This window comes from Coturnix japonica, chromosome 3 (genome assembly GCF_001577835.2).
Source record: "Coturnix japonica isolate 7356 chromosome 3, Coturnix japonica 2.1, whole genome shotgun sequence".
NCBI classification, from domain to species: Eukaryota; Metazoa; Chordata; class Aves; order Galliformes; family Phasianidae; genus Coturnix; species Coturnix japonica.
Window position 1 is genome coordinate 65,043,398 of NC_029518.1, and position 22,255 is coordinate 65,065,652.

General features: G+C 44.7%; 1 protein-coding gene across 1 annotated transcript; it reads left to right on the forward strand.

Moving 5' to 3' along the window:
- The first annotated feature begins 1,967 nt into the window (after nt 1-1,967).
- Nucleotides 1,968-22,049, forward strand: FAXC (failed axon connections homolog, metaxin like GST domain containing). The gene is made up of 6 exons (XM_015858864.1): nt 1,968-2,286; nt 2,630-2,765; nt 6,755-6,951; nt 13,949-14,166; nt 17,065-17,181; nt 19,118-22,049. Exons 1-6 carry the CDS (start codon nt 2,012-2,014, stop codon nt 19,399-19,401), a joined length of 1,227 nt encoding a protein of 408 aa, XP_015714350.1. The 5' UTR covers nt 1,968-2,011; the 3' UTR covers nt 19,402-22,049.
- Nucleotides 22,050-22,255: the final 206 nt, after the last annotated feature.

A 22,255-nucleotide genomic window follows, 5' to 3' on the forward strand; every position in this document is an offset into this window, starting at 1 on the left:
GGCAGGTCTCTGTTCATTGGCACTGAGGGGTGGTTTCACTTCAGGCAGAGCATCCCTGGGCAGTGCTTACAGGAGAGTTTCTTCTAAGCATCCAGAGAGATCCAGATCCAGAGAAGATCGCTTAATGCCATGTTGCCTTGGGACTAAGCAGGAAACAATCTGTATCAACTAATGGAGCTGTTAAAGCATTACTTTGCCCAAGCTCTGGCCGCTTGGAAGGAGACAGCAGGAGCTGTGGGGTGGTGAGATGAGGCAGCCACGATGCCCAACTCAGACATCTCATGAGGTCTCAGGCCCCAGTGTAATGTAATGAAGATACAGACACATATGGATGTACCACTACTTGTTCTGATATTCCTTGCCCTAAGAAGTGAGGGGATGAGGTGAATGACATCCAGTGGAGGGGCAAGCTATGTTTCTTCCTCCCATAAATGACAGAGCAAGGCAGATCTTGCGGCCTTCACCCACTAAGATGCTGTGCAGCATCTTAGTGCCAGCAAGGGCACAAGCTGGAATGTCAGCACAAAGCACTGACTACCTGAGCATGAACTGCTGCTTCCTTCAAAGCACCAGCTTTGCTCACCTCGTGCAGGGCAGTGCTAAGGGGAAGGATTTAATGCCTGCTTCCTGCTCTCCTCTCCCACACAACTTGTCACAGCATGTGCTGGACATGATTTGAAGCACAGATTTTAAGAGAGCTCATTTGCCTCTGCAAGTGTGGCAGCTGCCAAGCGGATGCCCAAGACCTCTCCAGCAGCTTAGATCCCATCTGTAATTGGATTGCTCTTATCTGTACCACAGGACCCTTGCGGCAGCAAATGCTGAGACCGGCCACCAAGCAGCAGCAGCCCAGATGTATTGGGCTGCCTGCATTGAAGCAGATCTTAACCTGAGATATGCAGGTGCTGGTGCAGAGAACTCCTCTTCTTTGTCATATTTGCTGCCCTACTGTAACATTTAGCAGAATCTCATCATGACACTGCTGCCTGTCTCCCTTCCTGCTTGTACTCTGCTGCCTGCGCACTGCCTGTAGCATGGAGCAGCCCTAGCTCTATGAAGAAGGAGCAGTGCCAGCAGCTCACCAAGGGCCCCAGGAGCGCAGTAGAGTTTGGAGGGAGCATCCTCATGTACATCCTCATGTACTCCCTGTACTCGGCATTGGTGCAGCCACACCTCGAGTACTATGTTCAGTTTTGGGCCCTTCACTGCAAGACATTGCGGCCTTGGAACGTGTTCAGAGGAGGGCTACAAAGCTGGTGAGGGGTCTGGAGCACAGGCCATATGAGAAGAGGCTGAGGGAGCTGGGAATGTTCAGCCTGGAGAAAAGGAGGCTCAGGGGAGACCTTATTGCTCTCTATAACTTTCTGAAGTTGTAGTGAGCTGGGGGTTGGCCTCTTCTCTTGTGTAGACAGTGATAGAACTAGAAGGAATGGTTTTAAGCTGTGCCAGGGGAGATTCAGGCTGGACATTAAGGAAGTATTACTTCTTGGAAAGGGTGGTCAGGCATTGGAATGCACTGCCCAGAAAGAAACGTTTGGATGTTGTGTTGAGGAATATGATTTAGCTGGGAAGCATTGGTAGTGGTTGGACTAGATGATCTTCTAGGTCTTTTCCAACCTTGATAATTCTGTGATTCTGTGAAGGAGGGTTTTGCTGCTTCGTGCTGTGGTTGGACACCGGTATGTTATGGCAGGTGTCCCTCATCTCAGCCACGGGGCAGCACACAGGCCTCACTCCTCGCTGAGGAGCCCAACATCGCATCCCCGCTCACTGTGTCGTGAGGAGCCCTCCCCACCCGCACCCTTCGTGCAGGGCTCGGCCCCGGCTGGTCTCGTCCCGTTGCTCAGGGCTGCGTCTGCCCCCCTGAGGCCGCTCTGCGCACCGCCGCCAGCCCCGCGCAGCCGCGCCGCAAGGGCGGGAGGGGGCCGGCAGCCGGCGGAGCCGCCCGGCCGGGCAGGGCTGCCGCGGGGCCGGGCGGAGGGGAGCGGGGGATGCGGGTCCCGGGCGCAGCATGCTGTGGGGAGTCGGGCTGGCGGCGCCTCGCTCCTGCGTGGCGGACCTGAGCCGTAACCGCAGCCTGTCGCTGGGCTGGTGCGCGGGGCCCGAGGAGCCGCCGTCCGCGCTCTATGGGGGCGAGCTGGTCGCCTTCCCGCTGGCGGGCGCGGGGGCGGGCGGCACCATGGCGGCGCTGGGCTCCGACTCGTGGTGGAAGAAGACGCTGTACCTGACGGGCGGCGCGCTGCTGGCCGCCGCCGCATACCTGCTCCACGAGCTGCTGGCCATACGGTGAGCGGGGTGAGGGATGGGGGTGCCTCGGAGCCCCGCTCTGCCCCGCGGCCATTTTGCGTTTAGCATCACCTGGCGCAGGGGCGCGGTACGTCCCGGAGGCCCAGAGTCCTGCAGCGGGGCCGGGCACCGCGGGGAAGGGAGGAGCGGGGGCGGCGGGTGCCCCGGCTGGGATGGGGGGATTCGACGGGAAAACGGGGACGGAGGGCTGCGTGGAGGAACACATTCCAGTCATCCATGACGGGAGGATGCGTGTTTGGCATCAGCTGGGATTTCTCCTTTGTGTATTTAAAGCGCCGATTTATGATGCAGCCGTTTGTTTTTTTGTTTTGTTTTCTGGCAGGAAAGAGCAGGAGATTGATTCGAAGGATGCAATCATACTGCACCAGTTTTCCAGGCCCAATAATGGTGTTCCCAGTCTGTCACCTTTCTGCCTGAAAATGGAAACGTACCTAAGGATGGCTGACCTGCCCTACCAGGTACATCCATACGGTTCGCTATACCGCAACTCATGTAGTTTGTGTTCCCCCCAGTCTTTCTCATACAGAGATATGTAAATATGTCTGTACAACTGTCTGGGTAGATGGCAGCTCTTTTATCTCTGGTGAAATCTGATGTATAATCTTTATAGTTACCACTTGAATGTGGTTGATGTAGAACATCTCTAAGATTAACTGGTAAAGCTAAATGAATGGTGGAAGTTAACTTGTTTGGAAACGGTGAATACATGGTCTTTGAATTTGTCCATGCTGAAGGCAACAAGGTGGGGTGGCTGCAGCTTCTTGTTTTCTGTAGGGTTTCACCCTGGTGCCCTCCTGGGAAGACACGTCTCTCTTCTGCTTTGCCTGGAGTCACTGTGGCTTCCCCTCCCACGTGGGAAAACTGGGTTGCTGCGCAGGGCGGTTCAGCTGTGATGCTTTGAGTTGGGTGCGTGCTGTCTGGTGGTGTCACCTGGCAGGTTGTGCAGAAAACTAACTCTTTGGAACATGAGATGGGTCTTTTTGCTGTTCATATAAAGCACTGAGGTCACTGCAGGTGACATATTTATTGTTACTGTTGTACTGAGGATCTTAGGTGGAAGAAACCTCTCTTTTTTCCCCCAAGTTATGTAGGTTTGGGCTCTTACTTTGCCTCATATGCTCTGAGCTGCATCTGAGTTGCATCCTTACCTTGATTGGGTTCAAGTCACTTTTTTCTGCTGCATATCCAGGTATTATGAAGAAAGTTTTGATCGAATCTGGTCTTTTGTAGAGGAAAACAAACTGTTTGAGGACTTGATTTTGTTTTTGTGATTGATGCTCATCCACATTCATGTGTGAGTGGTTAGGCCCTGGAACAGGCTGCCCAGGGAGGTTGTGGATGCCCCGTCCTTGGAGTAGTTCAGAGCCAGGTTGGACGGGGCCCTGGGCAACCTGATCTAGTAAAGGTGTATGTTTGGTGGCCCTGTCAGGCAGGGGGGTTGGAACTACATGATCCTTGAGGTCCCTTCCAACCCAAGTCATTCTGTGATTCCGTGATTAAGCTTCTTTATTTCAGATGTGAACAAAGGTCTAATTAGTACGTTGTGCTTAAGCGTTTAAAAGCATACATTTTAATGTTTATCATATTAAGATTTAATGGCGTTTGAACAAGGTACTTCAGAGCAGTTAAAAGGGAATTGGACCAGATGGCCTCTGGAGGTCCCTTCCAACCTCAGCCTACTGTGGCTCTGTTAGAACAGCCGGGGTGCAGCCAGAGACATGCTGTGGGTCATCACCTTCCTGGGCAGGGGCTGCTTAGGAGGAGGAACATGAAGCTGGGCTGTATTTTCAATATGTTTGATGCTTTTCTTCATAAAGCTTATACGAAAGGAGCCCATTGTGATTGTTTGTGGAAGCCTTTTGGATGTTCTTTGATTTCCTTGTGAATATTAAGATTCGGCTGTTTCCATAATCTGATGAGTGTTTGTGCAGCAGCAGTGTGTTGTTTTCATACCAGGTCTGTGGAAATGGCAGAGATGACAGTCTCTGTGAGAAGAAACATGAGGAAAAGTGAAGCATAAGCTGCAGTAATTGAAAATGTAGAGGCTAATTTCTTCTGGAGAGCACTATAAAATTACCCCAGAAGAGTCCTGCGCTGCGTGGCTTACAATTTCCTCTATAAATGAGGTTCTCAGGAGCTTTGTAGCCTGCAAAGTACTATGAGGCATGAGGGTGTTTTTTTTAATGACAACACCAAAGCTTTCCTGCTTTGCAGCTGGACCAGCTTTCAAGTGGAAAATTGGTTAATATTTGATGGCAATTAGGAGCAGCCGTAAGAATACTGAGGTTTCCAGCCTAAAAATATCCACTTGACAACAGCAGATACAGCAACCGTAGAACTGAGATTTGTCCTGAGGTTGAGATTTTCTCAGGTCATTGCAAGACATCCCCTGGTTTGTTTGATCAATGCAATGAATCATGGAAATCCTCCAAGTTTTTTGGTTGTTTTCTTTCTTCTGGGTTTACCTTTCCTCAACTTCAGCCATCATGTGCATTCTTTTAAGTGTAACATTAATGCAACACTAACACAGCGTTTCACGCAATGTATTTATGTGTGTGGATGCGGTTGGATAAGGAGAATCTGCTTTGTCTGGGTTGCAGATAACACAGACTGCAGTAATTGTATGTATAAGCACATCTTCAAGTCCAGCAGAATGTCAGTGTTTGTGCACAGGAAGGTAAATCTCGTACTGAAGGCGTGATGGACTTGCTGCTCTCTATTCGGTTTCAGGTGTTGGGCAGTTTTGTGTTTCTCCCATTGATCAGAGCAGTTACCTGCACGTGCAGATGGGCTGGATTCTGCTGCTTTGTTCATCCAGGCTTGGATGCAGTAGATCAGACATTACATAATCCAATATTCCTGCTGTAAGATTTGCTTGGGCAGAAATCCAAGAGAAGGCAGCGACCGGAAGGTTTTGTTTTCCCAGCAGCGTTACCCGTTCCTTCTGTTTTCATCTGAAAGGGTTGAGCTTCTGGGAGTGGCCACACATGGGGTAGTGGTTGCACACCCTTGTTTTAAGCAACAGCCAGGAGGATCACAGAATCACAGAATTGTAGGGTTTGGAAGGGACCTCTAGAGATCATCGAGTCCAACCCCCCTGCCAAAGCAGGCTCCCTACACCACGTAAGGATGTGCATTCAGGCTAAGCTGGAGCCGCTGGTGTGTGGTGACCCCCTTCATCTTCAATGAAAACATATATATAAAATATGTTATTACTGCTGTACAAATGATAGGTGGAGGAGACATGCCAGTGTTGAGCAGCTGTCTAGTGCTGTGCTGGGCAGCAGGGCTGTGCCCTCATAAATCCAATTGTAACAACTGTGTGTGAAAGTATACAAAACTTTTGTATAAAAGTTAAATAAAATTGCTGATGTGTGTGTAAAGATGGATTTCCCTTCTGCCTGGTGCAGGAATGATGTACTTGAACTGTGGGCTCATGATTATGTTTTGCCCTCAGAGACAGTACAGCTGTCTGATCCAGGCAGTGAATTTGGATGCCCTGTCCCTGAAGGCACTGAAGGCCAGGTTGGATGGGGCCCCGGGCAGTCTGACCTAGTGGGTAGTAGCCCTACCCATGGCAGGGGACTTGGAACTCAATGATCTTTAGGATTGCTTCCAACCTAAGCCATTCTATGATTCTATGAATGAACATTTATAACGTGCTTCTAACGTGAAAGGTGCTGCTCTGTGTGAGAACCAAATTTAGGTGTGATCCTGTGATTAAAAACTTGTTTATAATGATGGATCTGATCTTCCGGGAGATCCAAGTGTCCCCATCCCCTTAAATAACTCAGGTCCTTAAATAATATTAAATCACATGGCATCTAATATAAATGCGTGCAACGCATTGCAGGACCTGGAAATAATTAATTTGGGTTTTTCATGTTGTTCAAAGCTGTTGTTCCGATTGAATAGCTGCAGTTCACAGAATCACAGAATTATCAAGGTTGGAAAAGACCTAGAAGATCATCTAGTCCAACCATTACCAATACTTCCCAGCTAAATCATATTCATCAACACAACATCCAGACGTTTCTTGAACACTCCCATGGTCGGTGACTCCATTACATCCCTGGGCAGTGCATTCCAATGCCTGACTACCCTTTCCAAGAAGTAATACTTCCTAATGTCCAGCCTGAATCTCCCCTGGTGCAGCTTAAAACCATTCTCTCTAGTTCTATCACTGATTACACGAGAGAAGAGGCCAACCCCCAGCTCATGACAACCTCCCTTCAGGAAGTTATAGAGAGCAATAAGGTCTCCCCTGAGCCTCCTCTTCTCCAGGCTGAAGTGGAGTTATCTTGGAGTGTTGATTAAGTAATAACGTTGCTTTTGAAAATACAGAAAGATATTAAAAAAAAAGCCTTATTCTCATTGAAACCGAATCTGAAAGGCCTTTTTTTTGTCTGTCTGTCTGTCTGTTTGTTTACCTGCTTTTTTTTCTTAGAACTATTTTGATGGAAAACTTTCCCCTCAAGGAAAAATGCCTTGGATTGAATACAATCACAAAAAAGTGTCTGGCACCGAGTTCATTATTGACTTTTTGGAAGAGAAACTTGGGGTGAATTTAAATAAAAACCTTGGTCCACGAGAAAGAGCCGTTTCCAGAGCTGTGACAAAGATGGTGGAGGAGCACTTCTATTGGTAAGCTTGCATGGGAAGGCTGGCCGTGTTCTTCTGTCACACCTGTACTGTTTGTTTAGAAGTGAATACTTATTTTGTCCTGGATACCCCGCTATTAATTACAGTTTTTTTTCACTGTGGAAAATTGCTGCTCCTTTCTGCTTGTACTGGAATGAGTCAGGAGTAACTCCCCTGAGAGCTGCAGTGATATGTAGGCAAGGTAAGGAGTCGGCATTGCAGTAAGGAGCAGCAGTGGGCTGTCTGTCTGTCCTCTTCGTATGACCTCCATACAGAAGAAGCCTCGTTAATGAGCAAAACCCTACATGGCTGAAAAGAGTGGTGGTGAAAGAGGGGAAACAAACAAAATTTAGTGTTTGGAGCGAGTCTGAAATATTATGGATGTCCTTACAGTTATTGGTTTTGATTATCTGTATGTGTGATTACAGTATGGATTACTGCCTCATTACTCCTGTGAGTAAGTATTGCTGGCATCAGTGCCTGTTGATAAGATACAGTACTAGTTGTGGTACCCCAAGAAGATCAAATATGGGAATGAATGCAAAACCTAAACATAGCTTTGCTGATACTTCATGCATTTTACTGACACCTGTCACAGTGTCAGTGACTTTTGTTTTCTGTGCTTCCTGTCACTCCACTCCAACTTTTCAGTCCTTTTCTTTCCCAAGTGTCTTTTCCTGACTGTATCTATAGAAGTAGCAGGTGGACATGGCATCTTGAGTGTGGTATTGGATACCTTGGCAGGCATAAGGCTTTTTCCCAACAGTTTGCTTTCTTGCATGCATTTAAAGTTCTTGTACTGAGCCTTGCCTTCAGACATTGCGTAGTATATTGAATGTGTAGCACTTCCTGGGATCAGCTATTCATTCAGTAGTTTAAATGATCTGATTTGGGAATGTAATCCCTGGCTTCCCAGAAGTGTGTGTGACTTTCATTGGTGAGACCTATCTGCAGTGACTGCTCAGAAATCTGACTGCAGCTCTCTGACTCCACTAGTCTGCAAGTGTGATTTCTTTATTTTGTTGTTCCTTTTTCCCCCATAGTTGTACCTGCCAGAGGGAAGATGTGGCCTTTAGATCCCTTAATGCTCCTTCTCTTTACCTAAGTGTATCGATTGTTTTGTGGTCCACAGGCTTAACCGCTTTTAATGTAACGTTACTGATGACAAACTTGCACAGCTCTTGTGTGTCTGAATTATAGATTGCTCTTTCCTTGGTGAAGCCATTGGCTGATGATCCATGTTCCCACTGAGCTCAGTCAGCGCTGCTGGCCATGAAATAGGAGAACACGGGACACAGGTACTGCAGATCCAGGTGTTGAGCTGGGGCACTGAAGTTGATAGACAAAGCAAGTGTGCACTGTGCTGGTGCTTGAGCTAGAGTAATAAGGCTTCATGCTGCTGTTACTCCTAATAACAGCTCTGACCATCTTGTAGTTAAAGGTTCCAAGCCTTCCCATTTCGCACCAGGAGCTGAGGGTCTGTTTGTGATGTCCTCAGGTCCCCTCGAGGGGAACTTACAACAATCATGGCCTTTCTGCAGAAAATTTATAAATCAAGTCTCCAAAGCAGTGACATAAAATGTGATTAATGCAGCTTCATTGCCAGCAGCATGCAATGTAATTTCATCATAAATAAGTAATGCTGTATTACATCAATTGAATGAACAAGCAAAGAACATCCTGTGGATTAGCTCTGTGGATGGAGCTAATCTGTATGGGTGCTCAGCATCCTCCTGGAATGTTTAGCTTCTGCTGAACTGATTGCATATATTTGGCTGCACTTCTGATTGCTTAGTAGCCCTTAAAGGTGGAAATTGTTGCTCTGGCTGGAGCTGAGAGCAATGTAGGACTGTTGAGAACCTCTGCCCTAGGCTGCGGTGCCCGGCAGAAAGCCAGTGAGTGATTGAACATGCCAATTTTAGTGCTGAGATTAGAGCTTGTCTCCAAGATGCATAAGACTGGTGCTGGAGCTTCTGTCCCTGGAGGAAGCTATAATTGTCAGGCTTTTGCTATGTTTAAATCAGCAAAAGAAAAAACCTTATAGGTGGGGGTGAGGTTGAGTCAGTAGGGAAGAAATAGGCTGGTTCTGTGCTTCGGGAGCTGGGCCTGAGGTCCTGGTTGTGGGCAGGCTCCTGTCATCTCCCAATGGCGTGTGCTGGGTCACCTCCACTGTCTGCATTGACTGCCAGGGGCTCTTGGAAACCACTTAAAGGCATTACATTGGTTGCCCTTGTTGTCAAACACGAGCAATTTGTCAATACACACACACACATAACTACATTTGTTTCGTACTTTGTCTTTAAGAAGTCCATGTAAACTTCACTGATGTATTGGATGTTTGAAGGACAGGAGAAGCATGGCATGGTAGTGCAAATGACTGACAGATATTCAAACTTGCCAGGTATTAAACAATACATGTTTAGCATCAAGCCAAGTATAAGAGTGACATCTCTCCTGCTATTGAATATGGTGATGCTTGAATACCACTGGTGGCTTAACATTCCTTCTCTCTGAGAAGTCACAGAGCGAGTAAGGTAAGATTTGTAGAAGGAATTTATTAGAATCCTTTTCTGTATCAAGAAATTCCACTCTGCACAAGATTTAGAAGAGCAAAATAATTGCCAGTTCACATCCTTGTGAGCATCCCCTCCTGCCCCTCCTTCTTTTTTCTCTTTTTTCTTCATGAGTTACTTGGGGGATAATCAAGCAAGCTGTTCCTGATGAGTCACTTTCTTTCCTTTCTCTCTGTCTTCTGATTTATGTATTGAGGCCAGAGCTGCTGTTGCATTTGTACTTCACATTTGCTTCACCCCTGTTGCATTTCGTTAATGCGTTATGGTTTTATTTATAATTTTAAGAATTCACATCTATATTCTGTCACAAATGGAGGTGCTAATATTTCCCAAAATGACATAAAATCATAATGTCGTCACGTACGTTCTGAACTACAGTCAGTTTTTATTGTTAGTATTTATAACTGTGCTGCATTAGGTTATGTAGAAAACTTGATTTCTAGCTTTTCTTAACTTTTGTTATTTTTATAATACTCTGCTAATGTAGTCTAAACAGAGGAATGGTGGCTGGAATGAAGCACTGAGGAGCACATTTTGATGAAAAGCACAGATTAAATCAATCCTTGAATACAATTATTTTGACAAAGTTCTTTAAAGCTAGTTTTAAAAAGATGTTTAGCTGTGCCTCTGAATCCGACCCTACCATTTTCTTTGCTTTTGCATGCTCGGAAGCCTAATGTTATAGGCATAACTGAGTGTGTGTCTGTTTAGTTGTCTTTGTTGCTCACATAAATTTGAGATTTGGGACATGCAGCAAGTTTACTCACTCAGAATGACGGGCACACATCCAATATTGGGCTTGATGGTGTAGCCAAAGCAGGGCTACCTAAATCTGGTCCTGTTTGTTAACTCTTAATTGGCTTCAGTTTCTTCCAGACCCAACAACTTTCTCACCCAGAACGAGCAAGTGAGCGATATGGAAACGTACTTTTGTTTTACAGCACAGGCTGATTAGTTCTGTAGGAAACCTTATTTGTGCTGTCTGGTGGAACTGAGGTTGTCCCAGATGTGGTTGATGGCTCGGTGTGATGCCAGCTCAATGGTGGAGTCAGAGTGAACGATAGTCATGGCAGGTCTGGAGGGTCTGCTGGTCGTGTGTGACTGGGATGGTTTGTCAAAAATGCTCCAGCAGTCTCCTTTCTGCTTCCTTGCTTTGTCTTGCCTTGTTTTTCTTGCTACCCCTCTGTGGTGAGCCCCACTGTGCTAAAGCAATTACAGTAGTGTTACAGAATGGCCAGTGAGTGAAATTGAGATCCATGCTGGGGGATGAGGGTCTTCCTAGTGACATGCACAGCTGTGCTAGTAAAAAGCAGGTTTTGCAGTTTACTTGAGCAAACAGTATGAGTAATAGCTGGCACACACAGATAATAGTTGTAATTATTCTCTATGGTTCACATCCAGACCAGGTTCCTTCTTCAAAGCTGTATTTGTCTGAAGGGCTTTGTCCTTAAAAGTTGGTGGGTTTGGTATTTCAGTACCCTCTGCTTGCTGGCTTTGTATTCTCCTTTCTAAATCCAAGCCTGTTTCAAACTCCTGTAGAAACTGGCCCAAGGACTTCAGTTAGTTCATCTGGTTTGAATGCTAAGGGTTGCGCAACATCTCCATTCAAAAAACCAGTGAGATGTTGCTGTTATACAAATGCAGTACAAGATGTCATGGAGAAACTTGGTGAGAATAAAAGAAGTCCAAAATAATGCAGGTGTGGTTCTGTACTTTATTCTTCATGCAGTTGCAGTGAAACCTGCACGGGCTCCACTGTTGCTGAATTTAATGAAACCAATCTGAGCAGAAGGCATTGTCCTGTAGGGGACCATTTTTAAGGGAATTAAAACGCGTTTTATCCTCTCAGAGAGAGCATAGTACATTTGAGTTCTAAGTGGCTTTTTTTTCAGCTATTTTGCCAAATACATTCTTTTTACCTCATATTATTAGTAATTTAATTAAAGAGTGTGTGGAAATGTAAAGATTGGAGCATTTTCATGGTGTTAAAATAGTTGCTCCCTGATGGTAGTGCTAAATTCAGCTTCTGGTCGTGGTATACTGGAGTTTGAGAAAGTATACGTGTGAAAAAATGCAGGAGGTCTGTTTTTTCCTCTTATCTTGAATTAGTTGATCCATATAGGCATAAAGAGAGTGTGATTAGAAATATGTACAAAGATAAAAGCTTAAGTCATGTTCCGAATTAAAAAAACATAATTTCCAGCCATAGCAGAAATGGAAGCATTTAATTATTAAACACCATTCAATATTTTACGTACATGTGTTTGCAGCTTTTGATATTCCAATTTTTCTATCAAGCTTCTTTAGTCTATAAAATCACCAAGGTTGGAAAAGACCTGCAAGATCATCCAGTCCAACCATCCACCCGTCACCAATAGCTCTCTCTAAACCATGTCCCTCAGTACAACATCTAAACATTCCTTGAACACCTCCAAGGACGGTGACTCCACCACCTCCCTGGGCAGCCCATTCCAGTGCCTGACCACTCTTATGGAAATGCGGTATTTCCTAATGTTCAGCCTGAATTTCCCCTGGTGGAGATTCAAGTCCTCATGAACCTTTTTTCATACAATTTGATTGTGTAAGCCTACTTCTACATTTTTCAGTTTGGAAATACGTAATGGAACATGGCTATAAATTCCCAATGTTTCTTAGACCCTTGGCTTCTTGCATTTGTCACATCTACTTAGAGATGTCTTCAGTTCTTCTTTCAGTATCCCTTGAACTTGTGACAGAAGTTGTATGGTCTGTCCTTTCATCAGAATGCCCTATGTCAGAAGGTGCTATATATTAGAAGAGTTAGCATAGCAACAGCAACAGATGACCTTTGCCTACGGTATTAATAAAGAATAAAAAATATGTAGCTGCTAAGACAAATTTTGATGAAAAGATCTTTTGAAATAATACTTTGGCCATTTAATGAAGTTGAGGTCCAGCCTGAATATCAGTATGTCAATCAATGTATCAGTGAATATCAACGATGTCCTTTTACAAATATATCAGTGGTAAGAGGAGAACCAGGGAAAATGTCCACCCCTTACTTGATGCAGCGGGGAATGTGACCACTGAGGACAAGGAGAAGGCTGAGGTCCTCAACGCCTTCTTTAGATCTGCCTTTAATGGGCAGATCAGTTATCCTCAGTGCACTTTACACCCTGATCTGGAAGTCTGGGATGGAATGCAAAATACATCCCCCAGTGATTCAGGTGGTGTCGATCTGCCTGAGGGTAGGGAGGCCCTTCAGAGGGATCTGGATAGGCTGCATTGCTGGTCTGAGGTGAATGGGATGAGGTTCAACAAGGCCAAATGTGGGGTCCTTCACTTTGGCCACAATAACCCCATGCAGTGCTATAGGCTTGGGGTTGAGTGGCTGGATGACTGTGAAGAGGAAAGGGACCTGGGGGTGTTGGTCAACGCTTGGCCGAACGTGAGCAGACAGTGTGCCCAGGTGGCCAAGAAGGCCAACAGCATCCTGGCCTGTATAAGAAATAGTGTGACCAGCAGGAGCAGAGAGGTGATCATCCCTCTGTACTCAGCTCTGGTGAGGCCACATCTTGAGTACTGCGTTCAGTTTTGGGCTCCTTACTACAAAAAAGACATTGAGGCCCTGGAACGTGTCCAGAGAAGGGCAACAAGACTGGTGAGGGAGCTGGAGCACAAGTCTTATGGGGAATGGCTCAGGGAGCTGGGATTGTTCAGTCTGGAGATTAGGAGGCTCAGGGGAGACCTCACTGCACACTATAACTTCCTGAAGGGAGGTTGTGATGAGGAGGGGCTTGGCCTCTTCTCCCAGGCAACAAACAGGACCCAAGGAAATGGCCACAAATTGTACCAGAGGAGGTTTAGATTATACATAAGGAAAAGCTTTTTCTCTCAGAGAGTGGTGAGGCACTGGAATGGCTGCCCAGGGAGGTGGTGGAGTCACCATCCCTGGCAGTGTTCAAGAGGTGTCTGGATGAGGAGCTACCAGAGATGGTTTAGTGTTTTGCTATAGCTACAGTAATGGGAGGATGGATGGACTAGATGATCTTGTATATCCTTTCCAACCTTGTGATTATATGATTCTAAAATACAGCAGAAACCTTCAGAAAGGTCTCTTACATAAGATCAACATCTTCACTGAGGGAAAGAAAATTCAGGTGAGAACTAATCTGGTAGGTACTACCTCTGCAGCTTTTTTTTTTTTCTCCTTATAAAGATTATGCCATGGTTAATCTATGAAGAGAGCAGAGATCTTTTTGAAGAATCACTGCTGCAATATTTATGTTGGTGCAAAGTACTGCTGAAACTTAGCCAAGCAGTAATAGAATGCAAGGAGAACAAGCTGGTGGGAAAGGCTGCTTTCTTCCTCCATTTTCCTCTGTTTTCCCTAGCTCTGTGCTCTCTGGGCACTGCGCTGTTATAACTTGGTGTTTGTATCCTTGCAGGACTCTAGCTTATTGCCAATGGGTGGAAAACCTTCATGAGACGCAAAAGATGATTTCAGTTTACGGCCCCCTCAGTGATTTGCTGAAGTGGATTCTCTGCCATCTGACCAAAGGGATAGTGAAGCGGGAGATGTACGGACACGGAATTGGCCGCTTCTCTGAGGAGGAGATGTACACACTGATGGAGAAGGACATGCGGACTCTAGCAAGCCTCCTGGGTAATGTACCACAAACCACACACCTTCTCCTTGTGCCTCAGTGTGAAATGGCCATAAGTCAGCCTGGTCACAGGCACAAATAATCTCACTTGCTGTCAGGTGGAGTTCACACAGCTGCTGTTCCCTGGTGCCACCTTTACTCTTGGGGGATGGGTTTCTTTCCTTGCTCTTTGTTACCAGACTGCCTTTCTAGGAGGGTAAACAGGTTTTTTTTTTTTCTCTGGGCACTGAGTATTTGTATCTGGAGGAGCAGAATGTGGCCATTTGAAAGCCCTTTGCAGTTGCTGCTTTCAGTTGGATGTTGCTGCATTTGGTTGGTGTTAAAAGCTTCATTTAAAGCTGCTGGAGGGAGATGGGTCTGTGTTGTCAAAATGGATGGTTTTAAGCTTGCTGGTTGTTGTGGGTGGACAGTGCATATTGTCTTAAGGTTGACCTCCCTCAGCCAGAACCATGCAAACCTCATTTCTGTGATGTAGCTCAGGCTGAAGTCTGAACTAAAACTGTCTGCACTGTGCATTTCACTTTCAGTCTGCTGAGAGCTAAATGTACTATGCTTTTGTGTAAAAATGGGTATTGTGAGGAGTTCATCTGGGGCACAGTATTTCTTTCTTTGAGCTTATCCCTCCTTTGGACCAGAATCCAAGAGGTGGAGCTGCTGTGGTTTGTTGTTCCCTATTAGGATCATTTAAGTGTTGGTTGGGCAGGGGAAAGGGGGGGTCTTCCCTGCCCAGTCCTGGCTTCTGCACTCATCCTGTGCTCAGAAAAGAGGACAGAAGACATGAACTGCCCAATTGTGAGGTGGATGAGAGGAGGAAACCTGAGGGGAGCCAAGTAGAAGGCAAAAACCGAGTTCTTGCCAAGCAATAGCGGGATGTGAAATGCTTCTGTTCTTCCAGGGTGTTTGGGAAAGAAAATTGCAAAGGACCTAGAGGGAGCTGTGCAAGTTTTCTGAAATGCAGGGAGCTTCTGGGTTGCGAGCAAAGAGAAAAAGGACTTATGGTCATGGACTGTGGGTGAGGGGGAGATTTGTTTGCACTCCTTTCTCTGTTGGCTCTTTCTCATGATGCATTTTGTTAGTTTAAAAGAAAAGGTTGTTTAAGAAAAATCATAGATTTTCTTTTGAAGAAGCACTGTTTTTGGAGGCCAACAGGTCAGAAGATTTCTGAAGCTGAAGATGCAGCTGCTTTCATTAGTAATTGGGTGGCAGATGTTAATCACCATCAAAATCTGTTCAAAATTTGTCCAGATTCAAATTGGAGGATGCATGGTCTCAGCCTTCGGGCAGATGTTCCTTTTAGTCCTTCCTGCCCTCCCTGGGCTGCCTGTGCCATCTCCTGCAAAGATAAATGCTGTGATTAAACCATTTATTTCACTCTTGTTTTTGCTTGGAAAAATGGCTGGAAATCCTCAGACCTCTCTAGGATTTGTTTTATATTGGTTGGAAATAATTCTCCTGTTCTCTGGGTAGACCTTCTCCTCCCTGCTCCTACACCTCCATTTGTGTTTTCACAGTATGTGTTGCTTGTGATGGTAAAGAATGTGAAGGGCAGTCACAGAGCTGACAAACTGGGCCACATCTGCTTTTTTTTACTGTGTGGTGCATATGTTACCTGCAGGAGTTTTGTATTTACTTCCAGATTATTGATGAGAAGATTGTGCCTTGTGTATTTTAAGAAGGTTTGATGGGTACCTGCTGTGTTATGGTTACTTTACTACGTCACTAGCTGAATATTGTACATTTCATTTTTATCTTCCCCTCTGAAATTAATGTTGTATTAGTCATTGTACAGTTACTATGTTTGCGACTGTGATTGTTGGTGTGTTTCCCCGCTCTTTGGTAATTGCCTTGACTTGCCATTAACACCAACTCGTTAAGGCTTTCTCCATCTGTTCATGGCTGGGTCTAGGTACCCTTGGCCTTGGGTCATATCCTGAGCTGGGGACAGGAGGGACCCTGCCAGGCTGGATGGGGCGACCTGGTCTATAGGGAGGTGTCCCTGCCTATAGTAGGGGATTGGAACTAGTAAGGTCCCTTCTAACCCAAACCATTCCATGATTCTGTGACTTCCAGTCTGACTGGAAGCTCTCCTCATTCACAGGTTTGATTTGCAACCTGCTGTTCCAGTGGAGTTGCTTCCCAGAGCAACATTATGTATTGAGACTCAGACCCAGCTGAGCAGTCCTAAATTTATAGTGTTGTCAGGTGAAATGGGATTTTACACAGCATATTACTGTGGTGTAGGGACCTGTTTTTGAGCTGTGTTTGAGATCAATGACTGCAGAGCAACACATAAATACAGAAAGTACACAACATTTACCCAGTACGTAGTCGTCAGAGAATACATTGATGCAGTTCTGAAAGAGCTGGGGAGAGTTAACTCCATTTCTGAATCACATTTGACATGCTGTGGGAAGTTATTACTTGTTATTTCTGTGTATTGCATTGCTACATCATGGTGCTGAGGGATAACAGCCTTTGCAGAATTTGCAGCATTTTACTGGTGGACAGTTTTTCTAAACTCGTTTAATAACCCTAACATTTAATAACCTGCTGAATTGCAGGCAGCTTCTGGCATACAGGGGAAGAATATCCTGGGGAGATGGGGTAACTGGATTTGGAGAATTCAATTACACACAATATTTCACAGGGTTTATAGCACTTTGGGCTAAGGCAGGGACAACACAGCCATCTAACCTGACCTCTGAAGTGCCACATGATTCACTTGCTCTTCTTTCCTTCTTTGCTCCAGGTCTAATGCCTATGCTGGGGAAGCAAGCAATCCTGGATGTTTTCTTGTGAATGATGTCTTTAAAGATGATATTCTTCTCAGACTCCTTTATCTTGTAGATCGGAGGAAGACATCTCCATATTAAAATACCTTGCTGTTGTATTTACAGGTGACAAAAAGTACATTATGGGACCAAACCTTTCCACTGTTGATGCCACAGTTTTTGGTCATCTGGCACAGGCAATGTGGACACTGCCTGGGACTAGACCAGAGAGGCTAATCAAAGGTAAGAAGTATAAAGTGGTCTCTGACAAAAAAATGAACTTTTGGTGGCATTTGCTGTGTGTAAGTGTGGAACATTTTGTAGGATTGCAGGAGTACTTCAGCTGTATCGTGAATCATAAGCTGTTCTCATATTTGATGTAGCATTTCTATTCTGTAATTGTCGTTGTTGTTGTTAAGATCTTGTTTGTTTTCTCTTTAATGCTTTGTGTGGTAGTTGTTTCTATTCCTGTATTTGATCTTTTCCCTGCTTGACGTAGCAAAGGCTGAATGTTTTTAAGGGATGAATGCTGGGTAAAGTATTAGAAGCAGTGAGCAAAATTCTGCTGAGCTAAATAGTTTCATTGATAGTAGAACTGCAAATACTGTTGTCCCACTGAAATGTAAGCTTTTGCTGTTATTAAGGACACTGGGCAAGAAGAATCCAGTCTGCCTTTGGAGTAAAATGAATTAGAAACCAATATACCATATCTCCTTCCTCTCATCTCCAAACTTTATTATTCCTTGTGGAGAGGAATTGGCATATAAAAGTCTGGCGGAAGAACTTGGCATCGCTTTATAGAATAAACATAGTGTGAAAAATAGAAAAAGCCGTGGAGGAAAAGGATGTGAAATAGCTGTAAAAGGAATGAATCTGATCCATAGACCTACTCTGTTTAAGAGGTAGCTACTGAGGCAACAGTTTGGATTTTCTCATTACTAAAGCTTTGATTTGGGGAAAAAACGACTTGTGATCAAGGGTTTGTGATTTGAGGGTCATAGTCTGTACAGTAAAACTCTTGATTGTCTGAAGAATTATTGATAAAATTCTGAAGGATCCATTGGTTTTAAGAACAAGTCTGATTGTTGAAATACTTTGTGTCTGACAAAAATGAACAGAAGGTAATAGATGCCAGCTTGGGAGCAGTATGGATGATGCTCCATACCTATCCAGCTATTCATGCTGTGATATGCTGTGACTGCAGGTTTCATGTACACCTTCATTTTCCACCTAATATGCTATTATTTCGTTGTTGTTTGAAGTTTGGTTATAGTTTCTTCTCTTTAAGCACGCATGTATGTATCTGCACACGGCCTGATGCATCTGTGTATGCTAGGAATGCTGGAGTTGAATCAGAAAAAAAACAAGCCCATGAATTTATCTTGCAGGCAATGCTGCCATCTGGTGGTGCAGATACAAAACATCCAAATTCACTGTATTTTAACAGATGAGAGAGCTGTGTGCAGAGCTGAGTTCAGATCTGTCTTTATAAACTAAGTTTACAGCAAATCAGCAAAGAGTTTTGCTAGGAACAACTTACAGTATTAGTATCTCAGTACCTGAAGGGAACCTGTATCCAGGAGGGGAGTAAACTCTTCAAAAGGGCTGATAATAGCAGGACAAGGGGAAATGGATTTAAGATGTAAGAGGGAAGATTTAGGTTGGATGTTAGGGGGAAGTTCTTCACTAGGAGAGTGGTTAGGCCCTGGAACAGGCTGCCCAGGGAGGTTGTGGATGCCCCGTCCTTGGAGGTGTTCAAGGCCAGGTTGGACGGGGCCCTGGGCAACCTGATGTAGTAAATGTGTATGTTTGGTGGCCCTGCCAGGCAGGGGGATTGGAACTACATGATCCTTGAGGTCCCTTCCAACCAGGGTCATTCTGTGATTCTGTGATCTTGTCTTGCTTTATTTCTGTTGAGGTTGAGTTTGGGATGGTTATTTCACTACATGCTTATACGTTCCTTTCAGTGTAGCCTTTCTTATTCTACATAGGTTAATAGTATCTGTAGTAAGCTACGTGAAAATTATAAGCAGCCACAAGGAGGATTGACTGGATCTTGGTGTTCTGAGACAAGGCTCATAACCTGCATAAATTGATTCCTAACAGTGCCAAATCAGCTGATAGATTAAAGATTTGTTGACTGAATATACTTACTGGAATGTTTTGTGCTGTGTTTCAGGTGAACTCATTAACCTTGCTATGTATTGTGAAAGAATAAGGAGGAAATTCTGGCCAGAATGGCACCATGATGATGATAACACTCTGTATGAATCTGAGGAAAGCAGTGATGCAAGCAAGACTCACTCCCCCTTGCAGGACTTCAGTTTTTATTCAAGGACAGAAACATTTGATGAGGAAGGGAACAGTATTTCTCATACTCCTGACACAGATTACACTGGACACTCCCTTTTTGATTCAGATGTGGACATGGATGACTACAGAGATCACGAACAATGCAAATGATGAGTATAAGCATCTCATGTTTTGCAGACAAGCTGTTTTTTGGGATCAGTTGGATTTATTTTCTGCTCCATGTTGGGAGAAGGTTGGTACTGCCTCCAACAGACCATTGTTCTTGACTTGGCTGTCACATGCTACCTGGACTATCTCAACCTTATTTCATTTTGTGTAATTGTACAGATGGAACCGAGGTAAAGAGTTACTTAAAACACGCAGTGGGCAGACTAGAGGTCCAGAGAACAACAGTGACTTTCGATCTACATTCTTGCTCCCATTGAAAAACAGATCCTGCAAGTGAGTGGGAGAAACCTCTAGGAGGTGGAGCATTCATAAGAGCTGGTTTCTGTTGATATCTTTACAGGAATGGGTCAAGGACAAAAGTGGAAGAGGCATTACTGGCACACCTTTCTCATGTGGAAGAAAATGATTGATGCTGATTTGATGCAGTTTCAGGAAAGTTTTGATAGCTACCTGCAGTCTATGTGATCATGGAGTGTTTGCAGGAATGAACTGCTCCTGGTTCTTTCAGAGACAGACAAGGAAAGCAGGAGGAAAATGTGTTCCTACAGAAGGGAGCATTTTAGCATTTCTTGTTCTTTGCAGAAGGTTGAGATCACTGTTCTAGAATATTTTTATCCAAAAGAAGAATATCAGTTTTAATGTATAATCACCCACACGCTGATCTGGGAAGTGTGTTGGCCAAAACCTGGCTTCAGGCCTTTAAATTTCTTCTGTGTTTTTGAATTATTACTATATTTGTACTTCCTGCCACCGGCTGTTATCTGCTTCTAGAGAAATAGGATTCATTACTGAAAGCCTGGAGCACCTCAGCAGCGGGTGCTTTGTGCTCTTTACGCAAAGACACTTCAAACCTTTAAAGTTTGCAGAAGAACTTGAGGTGTTTTTAGGTGTGAGGTGCTGTGTAAATGTTATCCTATAATCAGATGCTTTGGAGCTGGCTAGGACAGTGTGCATTTGCTGGCTTATAATGCACAGCTCCTAAAGGCAGAGTGTGGGAGCAAGCTGTGAGAAGACAGTGGTGTCAGTGTGGATTCTGTGAGGATTTACAGGAGCTCAGATAGTGACTACAGTTGATCATAAGGCCTCCTTGGTGGCATACTTGTGAATCTGGAGAACCAAAGCAGGAATAGCTGCGCAGATGCTGATGTGCTCTGGTGTTGATATGAAGATAAGAATGGATCCCACCTGTTTGAAGTTAAGCATCTACACCTGTGTTGCTTGGTAGTGAGCGGTTGATTTTAATTAGGGAGAAAGCATATGGAAATTACAGACGGCCCTGGTCTTTGTAGACTCCAAAATCAGGTTTTGCCTGCTTAAGTTGGTGGTAGCCTGTAGAAATTAGTTTAATCTTTCTCACTGAGTTACAGTTCCATGAATCACGATCTCTCAGCAGAAATTTTATCGTATGTTGGTTCTGAAAATAGGCAGGATGCAACTACTTGATGATGTTTGTTGCTGACGGTCTTAGTAGTCTGGAGATAGAACTAACTCTAGCTTTCAAAGAATGTATCTCTTTCCTGCACTGTTGAGTGTCTTTGACAGGAAGATGCTTATTGTGGGAACACCCAGCTAGCCACGGCTCTGCAAGCAGAGGGGACAAGGCTGCAGTGAATTCCTGTGTCTCTTCCATGTCTGAGAGCTGCTGCAGAGAGAGTAGGCAGTTTGGTCTGAGGTGAGCACAAATTTGCATCTGTTTTCTAGATTTCCGACACCTTTGCTTGAAGCTGTGCTCCACTCTATAATCACATGCAGGTCTCTATTGTCATGTTTGCAAAAGCAAAATGAACCAAAACTGAGAAGGGGGAAGGTATAATCCAGTTACCTGGGACCCTTCTTAAGAAACTAAGCACAGGAACAGCTCACAAGGACATGAGTCTTGGGCTTGAAAGCACAAGGGGCAATGGTCTGACATGCCTGTGAAACTTTGCAGGTAAGTCAGGGCAGATGCAAACATTTAGGCACTGGTATTCTGGATAAAAAGCATCTAAATTAAGAAGCTTCTCTTCAAACATACTGATATTTTGGGATTTCTGGTAGAGACATTCTCATTTGTTTATCCATATTTTCAGCATTAGGAGTGTGTGTTTCTGGGTATGGAGCCCCTGCTTGCACCAGATGAATCCCAGCAATGAGTCATGGTTATTAAAAGACCAGCCTGAGTTCATTGAACAGAGTCATATTTATAATTTTCCTGGGCTGACAGGTCTGTCAGTGGCAGCGATGCTTGGGGCATCCCAAAAGGCAAACTGGTCAGAAGACAGTGATGTAATTTTACCCTCTCATGTGGAAGCAGTTGCATTTGGATATCGCATGATGATACGTGGCAGTGGACACAGAAATTGGCATCGCTGTTGTGTTATAAAGCTGGTGTCATGTTGTGGTGTTCTACATCTGAAAGTTTTCTTGGTGGGTGCCCAGTGTTTTGTTCCTAGAATTGCTTCTGTGATGCATCTGGTACTGTACATAGTAGGACATGTGTATGCATATACACACACACACATATGCTATTAAAAATATCTTTGTGCATATATAAAAATATGTGAATGAATATATGTGTATGGATGTTCTAGTGCCAAAAGGAGCAGTATGGTGAGAAATAAACTGAGGATTCACCCTCAGCAGAGCCTTGACTTCGCTTTGGTTAGTGTGGTGGTGGGCTTTGTTGCAGAAATGTGAAACACAGAGTGGATCTGAAGGGGCTGTGGAGGGGGAAGGAACTTTTTGTTGTCAGCTGATATTTTTTTTCAGTGATGTAATGAGTTGGGTGAATGTATTTTGTAGCATGTCACATGCCTTCCATTTCTTAGGAACTACTCAGGTTATTTTAGAGAAGTTA

Excerpts from the sequence above, each read along its gene's own strand:
- FAXC (XM_015858864.1), top strand. The coding sequence starts at position 2,012 with ATGCTGTGGGGAGTCGGGCTGGCGGCGCCTCGCTCCTGCGTGGCGGAC. Across the intron at positions 2,287-2,629 it reads CACGAGCTGCTGGCCATACG|GAAAGAGCAGGAGATTGATT; the intron begins GTGAGCGGGGTG and ends GTTTTCTGGCAG. Across the intron at positions 6,952-13,948 it reads GTGGAGGAGCACTTCTATTG|GACTCTAGCTTATTGCCAAT; the intron begins GTAAGCTTGCAT and ends GTATCCTTGCAG.